The sequence below is a fragment of the Durio zibethinus genome, chromosome 7 (genome assembly GCF_047325235.1).
Source record: "Durio zibethinus cultivar Kanyao isolate XHJ-2024 chromosome 7, ASM4732523v1, whole genome shotgun sequence".
NCBI classification, from domain to species: Eukaryota; Viridiplantae; Streptophyta; class Magnoliopsida; order Malvales; family Malvaceae; genus Durio; species Durio zibethinus.
The window spans coordinates 14,566,041-14,577,981 of NC_143168.1; the positions used below are offsets into that span (position 1 = coordinate 14,566,041).

The 11,941-nt window shown below is 26.0% G+C and overlaps 1 protein-coding gene across 1 annotated transcript; it reads right to left on the bottom strand.

The window, feature by feature from the left end:
- Positions 1 to 462: 462 nt before the first annotated feature.
- LOC111276802 (5-amino-6-(5-phospho-D-ribitylamino)uracil phosphatase, chloroplastic-like) lies at positions 463 to 2,759 on the bottom strand. Its single transcript, XM_022862651.2, has 2 exons — positions 2,399 to 2,759; positions 463 to 2,013 (listed from the first exon to the last, which is right to left on the bottom strand). Exon 2 carries the CDS (start codon positions 1,831 to 1,833, stop codon positions 688 to 690), a length of 1,146 nt encoding a protein of 381 aa, XP_022718386.1. The 5' UTR covers positions 1,834 to 2,013; positions 2,399 to 2,759; the 3' UTR covers positions 463 to 687.
- Positions 2,760 to 11,941: the final 9,182 nt, after the last annotated feature.

The window sequence follows — 11,941 nt, forward strand, 5'->3', positions numbered from 1 at the left end:
AAAAAAAATTCATTTAAATATTTCTGATGAAGGAGAGGCAAAAAAACAAATCATGTTATCCCAATTCAATTTGTTATTTCCATTTCTTCAGCAACTAAATTGTCAATGGAGACCATGAGAGTCAGATCAACTATCCCTTTGAAAGCCAAATGTAACTACATTTCCATGCAAACAAGAGCTCCACCATAATCACTTGTCAAAATACCACTCAAACCTTCTCATTTAGAGGAGAAAAGTCCAAATCAAAAGTGAAAGAATGAAGGCATGAATTCTAGGACCTAGGAAGAAAGGCAAATGTAAGCCCAAACAAAATTGGTAGCCTCCCTCACAAGGGAGGGAACTTAACCATAAGAACTTCTGAAGCATAATTCGAAAGAAGAAATTGAACCACATGACAAATGCTGAAGACTGTCAAGGCCAAGAATAGTTTATAAAAGATAAATTGAAATTAAGCATGAAGCAGGCAGTGAAAGTTTAAAGTATATATATCATACAACTAATACATAAAGCTTATATATCATGCAACTAATACATACATTGCAATGTTAAAAGCAGTCCAATGCAGACCACCTTTCTAAATTTTCTACCTTTTTTTTTCTTCTTTCTGCGTCTTTCTTTTGTTATACACATCAGGGCAACTATGAACCCTTATCATCAATAATCATATGAATGTACACTTCTTTGGGTTTACCAGAAAATATCATCTACTGTTGAGGTGGATGGGCCATATTCCTCTTCCTCCATCTCCACCTGCAGCTCAGGCTTTCCAGATCCAAATTCAGGTGACTCTATATCAGCAAGGTTCTTCAGATCAACAATAGAAAGGTCGTCTAAACGGTTTATCACCAAGTCTGCAGCCCCAAGCTCATACACTGGATGCTTGCTAGCAACAGCCACACACTTCATCTGTGCATCATGGGCAGCTTCAACCGTCTGATTAGAGTTCCCAAACACAATGCAGCGCTCCGGTATAAATTTCAGAAGCTGTGCAGCATAGACAAACATTTCTGGATCTGGTTTCCCTCGATGAACATCCTCTGCTGCTATGATGACACTGAAAAACCCTTCAATCCCAATGGCTCGAATTGCAGTCTCGAGAACTTTTCTTGGTCGGGTAGAAACCAATGCAATTGGTATCTTGTAACGTGTCAAGGCATTTACAAACTCTTGGGAACCATCACGTAATCTATATATCCCACCTTGCAAAGCCTGGTAAATTTCTTCCTTCCTTGCAGCCATTCTTCTCAACTGTGCTGGTTCTCTTGACCAGCACAAAACTTCAGAAATTGCTTGCTCATTCTTCATCCCTTCTATTCTACGGAGAATAAACACAGGAGGAGGAGACTTTCCTTCTTCCTCTGCAAGAGCCAGCCAGACTTGCTTCTCAAGCAGAGGATTATCTTCAATTATAACTCCTTCCCACTCAAATAAAGCACCAAACCAACCACAACCCATCCTCTCTTGTCGAAGTAAGGGATTGCGTAACAAAGGATTATCAGCTCTGTTCTCTGGTGGCCATAAGCCAGGCTTTCGATCTACACCAGTATCAATCTGATAATTCCAATCCCTTGGTGTTCTTTCTTCATCTCTATATGCATGAACCTCTTTTGTCAGCTCCATCGCAAGAGCCTTAATGGACGAATTAATTAACCTTTCAACTCTCAATCTTGGTAAAGGAGACACAACAATCCTTTTACCAATAAATTCTGTGGACGGAAACCAGCAGTTACTCAAAGATTTCGGTTTGCAGGAGACATCCTTAATGGAAATACTTCCACAAAACGGCGGGTGACCCAGAAGTGATGTTGTCGCAATTGACTCCAGCAGCACCATGTTTACCAAAGCAATAATATCTACAACCCAAAGCTATATTCTATTTTAATAAGCTTCTATATACGCCGAGTACAAAGCCACACCAATATGAACAAAAACTATTGATCTGGTGATCGAGAACCAAAACTCACACTTTGCTCAAGATACACCCACTTCTTCCATAAACCATCCAGATGGAACCTAAAACAATCAGGTCAAAAGACCAAGCCATTGTAAGAAAGCTGCATAAAGAAAATCCTAAAATGATTCTATAAAGATGCATAAAGAAAACCCTAAAATTATTCTCCATGACCACATCAAAGGTGAATGATTAATCAAATTGGAAATCCCAACCATAAAAGCATCCCTTTTAAGGAATTAAGGATAACCCAGTAACCCAAACATTCTAAAACTTCAGATTAAGCAGATGTACAACCATGAAAACCCAGAGAGAGCAAATGATATTGAAACATGAAAATTTTATCCAGAAAATACCCACCAATTATTACAACAGAAGAAAAGCTTCAGCTCAGAATACATCTAATTATAGAATAAAACATGAAAATAAAAGAATAAGCTGAGGAACCTGGGAAGGAAAGTGAAAGACTCGACGGCTGCTACTGAATCAAAGAGAGAGAGAGAGAGAAAGTGAGGGAGAACAGATTCTTCTCCTACAAATAATGTGTGAATCTCGTTTCCTTTTATTTTTATTTTTATTTTGTGTTATTGTTAAAATCCGAAAGGAGGAGATTTTTTTTTTAAGAAATTTGTTGAGGGTGTGTGGCTCGTAATTTATTGAGTCGAAGGGCTGGAAGAGAAGGCCGGTGATGGCCGTAGAAGACTGTCGACGATTCAAAGTGGGATCCACAAGGTCTTGTAATTATGACTGCTACGTCTTGTTCAAAATTTGACTCTGAGCGTTTCTTTGTTTCATGAAAAATGAAATTAAAAAAATTACTTTCGTATTTTAAGATATTTATTTGATAAAAAATTGATTAATCAATGAAAACTAATTTATTGATTAATAAAAAATAAAATTATTTTTTAAAAAAATTATCTTATAAATTAAAATAATACTATATAAAAATAATATTATAATATATTCATAAATAATATTATATTAATAAATAATATAATAAATATTATTAATTTAATTTAAAATATTATAATAATATAAAAATAATATATTATTAATAAATAATATAAAATATTATTAATAAATAATAATATGATATATTAATAAATAATATAAAATAATAAATAATTTTATTTTAAGTATTTTTATTAATATAATATGAAATATTAAATATTATTATTTAAATATAATTACTTTTGAATATTAATAATTTTAATAATAAATAATTTCAATATATTTTAATAATAAATAATTTTTAATATTTTAATAGATATATTAAAATATTATTTGAAAAAAATAGACTTTCAAAAGCAACCGATCAATAACAAATATTTTTTATTAATTCATCTAAATAATAAAAAATCTTATTTATTTCAATCAGTATAAATAATTTTTCAAATTTTATTTTTTAAAAACTTTTTTTACGAAACAAATTATAAGGTCTAATTGAAATAATCAATTCAATGAATTTAATTTGGTTAATTGTATATTATTAAATTAATTTCGGCCAATCATTAAAAGTAATTTTAAAAAAATTTTAATTTTGGATTAATTTAATTTAAAAAATAAAATTAATCAAAATTTTAATAAAAATATAATAAATTTAAATATAAAATTAAAAATACGTGAACTAAATTATTCTATTTTAAAAAATATTAGAGTTTTTATTTTAAAATTTTAAAATTTTGTTAAATAATTTTATTTAATTTATTTTAAATAAAAAATTTTAAATTTTAAAATTTAATTTAATTTAAATCTATTTATCATTTCATTAATTAAAAAAAATCTAATCAATCAAATTTTAATCATTAATTTTTAAAATTAATATATTTAATTCGATTAATAAAACTAAAATAAAATAATTTAATAAATTTAATTTTAAATAATTCAACTTATAATTTTCCAAGCAAACGAGTAAACATGCATGAACCATATCATTTCAGCCAACGCTTAACAATCATAACTTCATTATTACTCTAAAAGCCCGCCCACATATTTTGAACAGTATTTTGTCCGGTTACTTTGATTTTAGTAATCATTGTGACTCTACTTTTGTTTTCTATTGAATATTGTCACGATATTTTCAATTTTGTGATTTTGAATACATAAAATATTACGAGAATATTTTACATGAAGTGGAAATGTATACGCAACGTGTTACATTGAAAAAAAATATTATTGATTTTTTGAATTTTATACTAAAATAAATGTTTTCAAATATTCGATCTAAAATAACTTCAAAACCTAATTTTAGCTTTTAAATTAAAATATCAGGTCAGAAAAAAAATTAAAAAGAGAGAAAGTAATTAATTTGATAAAGAAGTGTGACAACTGAAAATGTAACTGATTTTGGTAAAAAAAATTCACATTATTTTCACAATACCAAATTAAGTTTTTTCTCTCTTTCTTTTATTTTTGGTTGGACTTATCTTATTTTGATGAATTAAAATTAATTTTTTAAAAGTATTTTAAATCAAATATTTGAAAATATTTATTTTAGCCTATAATTTCATAAAAAATAAATAATAAATTTTTTAAAATGTTGTTTAAACATATGTATTCATAAAAAATAATTGTAATATACATGACCACTAGGTTTGTTATAAAGAACATGTTTATACAAAATGTGACATGTGGAATTAACTTTGATTATTTTGATATATTTTATGTGGCCTAAATATGTTTAGCATATTTATAATGTTATTAATTTTATATATCATGCAATTATAATTTGAAATTTTTAAATATTAAGTTTAAAATCTACTAAAGTGCACAATATTATGATATATATTTTAGAAACGCATTTCTTCATAAATATATGAAACTATATATATTGGGTATGATGATTTATGAGAAGCATCTAAATTTTATACTAATTTGTTGGAAAATTGAGAGAGTTTTAATGTTAAACTGATATAATTATGTCATGATAAATAATGTATTAAATAATTATATAGTGAATTTGCTACACATAAATTGTTAAATAATCTTTTAAAATTTTTTCTTTTACAAAATACTTACTAAATAAAGCATGGTCTCGTAAGATATTAATTATTTTATAATTATTGTATTATAATATTTTAATAGAGCAGCAAGTAAAGTTTTATGTTTTAATAAGTATATGGAGTATGTATTTGGTATCATGAAACTTAGTAAATATTATTATAAAAATATTAGGTAAGAAATAAAAAATGAGTTACGAAAGTAAAATTGATGAGTAAAAGTTTTAAGTTATAAGCATTTACAAAAATTAGTTTTGTAATTTTCAAAGTTTTGAAAAAAAATTTATTGTTGTCAAGACTTGTTAGATTAACTTATCTTAATATTTATATCACAACTCACATTTGGTGATATTTAAAAATTTTATATTTCTAACATGAGTATTATCATAAACATGAGATTGGTTCATACCATAATTATTATGTGTATATGATTGTCTAAAAAAATATATGCTATAGAGATTTATGATATAAATATTATAAAATTTGTTAAATATCATGTAAATCTTAATTATATGCATTGACAGATATTTTTATGGCTAGTTAGTTTTTAATTTGAAATTTATTATCGCTAAACTTGAAAGATTGAGGTACCATAATAAAATTATTATTTGTCAAGATAGTTTATTTGGTAATATGACATGCTAAGTGTTTCTATTGATTAATAGCATGATTATAGAAATGACTTAAAATTTTCAATTGATTGATAACATGATTATAGAAATGACTTGAAATTTTTTTTAAAAGTGTTTAAAATGTTAATAGGCATTCTAAATTTTAACTTTTAGTTATCCATAAAGGTAAATTTAAATTAGTATGTTACTTGGAATGATTACATGCATAAATAGACAAAAGAAAATCAATAGAACTATAATGATTATGAAATTTTTTATGTTATTATAGGATTGTTTCTAAGTTACTACATGTGATTACTTACCAAAAGAAGGTGATTTTATGTTTCTAATTTAAAAATAATTGTAAACCATTTTTGTGAAGTGAAATGATACATAGACTTGAGAAATTTGTTGCCTAATGGGTTAAATTCTTAAAAGTCTTTGTATTCACATGTAACTACTTTTAGTTAAGAACACATAAGATTTAATATGTTTTTTTAAATATTGAGTTTGCCTAAGACAAATTTGTTATAAGACACCTTGGTTATTATCAATAAGACTAATAAATGTATTGAATTAAGTAAAGTTTTATATGTTTGGATGACTAAATGACCTTTGCACTTAATTTTAGTTTACTTCAATAATTTTCATCGTAAATTAATATCTGCCATGGATGATAAGGTCTTGAATGTTTTGCAGAAAATAATAAATGCATAAATCATTAGTTACTTTACTTAATTTATCATAATTGTGGTTTACATTTGTTGTACAGTGCCTTATAATAATCAAGATGCTTAGCTTCCACATAAAAAAGTTTAAGACATATTATGATATCTGAATTTGTTTAAAGTAAAATTGAGAATTGTTGAAATATAATTTTATTTTGATGAATTTTTATTTTTGTTGTTTAACTCTCAATTAAAATATTAGTTTGATTATCTTAACTAATATTATCAAACCTATTAGTTATTTTAATTTTTTTAAAAAGGCATATTGTTGTCGTTTGTTGACATTATATTTTAGAAAAAATTGAATATTTTCTTTTAAGAAACTTACACGTGACAAGGAGAATATTATTTTATACTTATCACATGTATGAGAGTTTTGAAAATGAATTTTGACAAATAAGTATACTATTTGTTTTGTTTTTATTGGTTCAATTCCTTCCTTGATAATCCTTCTCGAATTTTATCTTGATTTATACTATGTATTTTTTTTAAACTAAACCTTTTTTTAAGATTTGGATTGAACAATATATTGAAAGTTTTAGGAAAAAATAGTATAAAACGTTTTAACTTTGTACTTTATTAAGTTAAAAACTATTCTTTAAGAGCAAGTGAAAATCAATTAAAATTCTTATGTGTATATATATATATATATATATATATATTTTAAGTAGTGAGAACTTATAAATGATAATGTATATGCCACAAAGCCAATCAATTGCACCAAATAATTATATTCTAGTGATTAAAAGGTTTTTCCTTTATCATTAGTACAAGGATAAAAGAGTTATCAAGGTGTTAATTAAATGAAACCATAGCCTTGCAAAGGAATTGTAAAGAGTTACAATTATGAGATTTTTATGCGTCAAAGTCATATACCTAAAATAGTTCCTAGTCATGTATTATTAAGATAGAACATCAACAATGCTTAGAGATTGGTAAATGTTAAGCCTCCTTACTTATAAAGTAAGTAACTAATCTTATAGGTTAAAGTATGGAGATACTTTATGATACCATATAGGTGTTTGTTCGAAAGCAAGTTAATTGAACATGAACCGCTATAAAAACTCCATTTGGTATCCCATTCAAGTGTCTATGAAAATTTTCTCATGTGTCAGTCATAAGTCCTTTGACTTAAGATGCTAGTTTATTTTGTATATGAATCATCATATTTTGATTTCACCTCTATGGTTTTGGATGCATAATGTGTAAAAATAGTACTTTTAAATATGGTTTGAAATATGCAAAGATAGATGAATGATTAAGAGAGAATCCATCATCTATGTAATATGAGAGGAAATATTTTATTTGTTTTTGGCTTTAATTGATTTATAAAGTTTTTAACCGAAGTATGTTGATGAATTTAGAAGAAAGAATTTCTTACTAAATTCATATATCTTAGCTAGAAATTGTAAGAATTAATATGAAAGGTGCTTATGAGTAGATACTACACCATAAATACAAGAAAATCATACTTTTTACGATGAAATTTTTAGTTGCTAAGAGTTTAATTTCAATCACAAAAACCATTGAAATTGCATCAAAACATGACTAAATAATTTTTTGACAAGATATCAAAGCTCATGTGTGGTTTAATACATGACTAATCACAAAAAATTGTTGGTTCAAAGATTTAAGATCTAGCATACAATTTTGATTAACTCAATAATACTTTGTCACTAAGTGGAGATTTTGAAATAATGTAGTATGATATCTTTACCTATGCATAAGATTTCTAAAAATATAAAAAAATTACCTTATTTTGAAAGTAAATGAAGAAATGTTAGAAATATTATCAAAACATGAAAATTGTTTGATTATGTAAAAGCTTAATCATAAAAGGGAAATCATGTTAGGTTATTAATAGTTTAAGATAATGTTCCATGAATAATAAGATTAATTCTGGATTTAAATTAATAAACTGTTATGCATTATAGAAAAGGTACCAAGTACTTTGTATAAAGCTTAATAAAAGAATAGTCGATTACCTACCCTAGGGAATCGATTGCTATGGATAAAATCAATTGCTCTATCAATTTTATCAGTTTTGAGTACTTTGAAATTTAAAAAAGTCGACTGCCCTGCTTCGTTGAATGTTTTGAAAATATAAAATACAAAGAGGCAATCGGTTGCCTTTAAGGAGTAATCAACTGCTTTAGTGAAAAACTGTAATCTTTAAAAATGTGAAAAATGATTTTCATTTGAAATGAAAAAGAGTGATCATTTAAACAAACTATTATAACTTTAATGATTTAGAAAAGTTTCAAAAAATGAAGTGATATTTGATTAAAACAATATAATCAAAGAGCCACACCTTAGGATTTAATCTTTATAAACATTGATTATGAGTGTTCATTTGATGCAGTTCAATAGGTTCAAAAGTCAGAAACTCTCTTTCTTTTTTTCTCTTTCTTTCACAAATAAAAGGCTATTTACTTTGACATTATTTTTGTAAAAACTAATGTTCAAAGTTAGATATTTTCATCTCTCAGTAAGGAATGTTTAGTAGTTTGATATCACAAATGCAAGGTGACATCAAACAAGGCTTCATTGTATATTAAAGGTATGTAAGTTATATCCTTTATGCATAACATAGTTGGTATGAACAAAATGGTCTTTAAGGAAAATGACATTTGCAACATGCCTTGAAGCCATTTTCTTTGTTATTTGAAAGTTCCATCATAGGATTAACCAAGGCTTGGACGGGAAGACCACAACTGAAGTCATCATTGGAAGATCATCATCAACTATAAGTTCAAAAAAAAACAAGTCTTGGATCTAATAGTTACAAACTTTCATAATTAAAGGTTTGGCGTTCTTGTCAAGTCCAACATATCACACACAAGCTAAAATTACAATAAGTGTTGAGATTCTAAAGGTGACTCTTATCATGTAATATCTAGCTTTCAACTTTTAATATTCTAAAGGTGACTTACACCGTGTAACATTTAGACATTTAATTAGTGATTGCTCAAATATCAATTGTAGAGACACTACTAGAAAAATGATTTTAATAATGCTTAATGTTGTTACAAAATGGTAATTTATCATTGCTAAATCTTTTTTGTAATGAGAAAAAGTCGTTGCAAAATCGTTGCCTATATCTTCGTTGTTAAAAGTATACAAATGATTTTCATCATTTTGACAATTGCTTTAAAATATGTTTATTGCTATAACTTTTGTTGTTAGTAAATAAATAATATTTATACAATGATTTAATGTAATTGTTAAAACTTTCTTTTCATAACCACATATTTTGTTACCAAAAGTTTTATGTAATAGCATTATTTTGGTTGCCTAAAAATTTTTTTGCAACATTTATATTTTTATCGTAAATTGTTTTTAGCAATAATTATTTTATCATTACAATAATTAGTTCAATTATGACAATAATAGTTGCAAAAAATTCTTACAAAATCACAAACTTATCGTTTCTAATTCTTTTGCAGCAACTTGAGAAAATTTAATAACCAATATTATTGTTGCAGATTATCTTTCTCTAACAACATTTATGTCATTAGAAATAATAAACAAGTATTTAGTAATCTTTAATAACAACTAATCCTTGTTGCAAGAATTATTTCCAAACCACATTCATCTTGTTGTGAAAATCCTTTATAAAAATGTAACAACTTTTATTAAATTAGTACTTTAAATTACTATTGCAAAAAATCTTTTCCCGCTACATTGTATCATCAAAACAAATTTTTTTGCAACAACACTATAATTACAAAAAGAACGCTAAAGTTTTGCTCTAGATCTATGATTAGAATTTGACTAATTTATTCTACAAAAGAAAAACTTTTAAAGAATGATAATGGAATAAAATAAAGTATTGAATTACAATATTATGAGTACATGAAGTTTATAGGAGTAATAAAATCTTATTCTTCTAAGCAACTCAAGCAATGATTCCTACAATTCCTTGTAAAGATAATAATACTTGTGAATTGTAATGACAATAGCACTTGAATCCTAATTTTCACAATTCAAAGAACAACAAACATCAAATGAAAGGCATGAAGAAAACAAGATTTTTAGGTCCAAGTCTACCACATGGAATGATGAACTATCATCATGAATTTCCAACATCTTCAGTATCTTATCAATCAACTACCAAGTAAAAATGTCCAAATAATTCATCAACAGAAGCATTAGCATAAAACTTAAAAAAAAAAAAGGGTATAAATGTAGCAAAGCATTCATACACTAAGGCTTTGCTTGGTACAAAGAACTAAAGTCTTGGTAGGAAGGATAAAAAATGGTAAGAATGAAAAACTTATTAATGTAATAGTTAAAATTCATAACTACTTTCCTACTTTATAGTTTAACAATTAGACTAACAAATTTTTTATCCTTAACTTTTTCCATCATCCTACCAAGCAAAGCTTAATAGAAAAACTTATTCCTAACGTTTTAGTTCATTTAATAAGCAAGCCAAACTATTCAATTTCTTTGTATTAAGTTTTTTAGTATTTAATTACTACAGCAATTTGAGTAGACTCCCAAGTTGGGTTGAATGATGAATTGTAGGTGTAAAATCATTCACATCTTTACTTAAAAGCAAATGCTAAAAAAATATGAGAAAAAAGTGTTTAATTTTTTCTACCTTACAAAAGCTCCTTTGAATGATGAAGTGTCCAAACTACTCAATTATGTGGGAATCCTAATGCTTCAGTTCCCCAAACAATTTCAATTTTATTTCTATAACATACATCTTTGTTGTATCAAAGAGTAGTAAATTATATAAATTTCAAAAATTAACGGAACTATCAACAAAGAATTATAAAAGAGTTAGTTAATATGTATGAACATCACATAGCTCTTGCAAATTGAGTTAGAAAATTCGATATTCTTTCCCTCTTTCACGTTTATTATCAATTATAATCTTTTCAAAGTTTAATACAATAAAAGTCTCACAAATTCAAAAGAAAGATAAAAGAAAATTGAAATCCTATTACATCATACTCTTTTAAGAGTATTGTAACATTCATGTCTAAAAAAAAAAACAAATTAACAAAAAACTATCATTATAATAAAAAAAATAAATAAAATAATTGAATAATGTTGCAAGTTAACTTTTGCACTTTATATACATATATATAAACATATATATATAAACTAAATCTGTTGCCAAAAAAAAAATGTTTTCTACATCAAATTTGGCCTTTGTTAATGACTTTATAATCTTTAATAAAGTCATAGCATATGGACCTTTAGCTTCTTAAAAACACTAGTCAAATTAGACAATTGATTTCCTACATAGCACAAGAACTTAGCTATATATTACAAGTTGAATTTTTATTGTAGTTAGATGAAAAGTTTATATGTTGAAAAAGTCAATTTTCACCTAAACTTATGTATTTCGAAGTAGACAGAAAACTATTAAAAATATCTTATAAACTTAAAATCGTTAAATAATAAAACACATAGTGAACTGTAACAAAGACAAAAATTTTAAATCAAATAACACAATTACTCTCAATATTATTAGTTTAAAATTGCATATATGTTTTTTTAAAAGATAAAATATGAAAGAAAGAGAAGGTGAACGCCGATAAAGAATCAAGTTTGGCTTGAAGGTGAGGAAAGATTGAAGAAGGAGAAAATATTGGAAAGCAATGGAAGCAGCTCGATGCTGAGGGATAAAGAAGA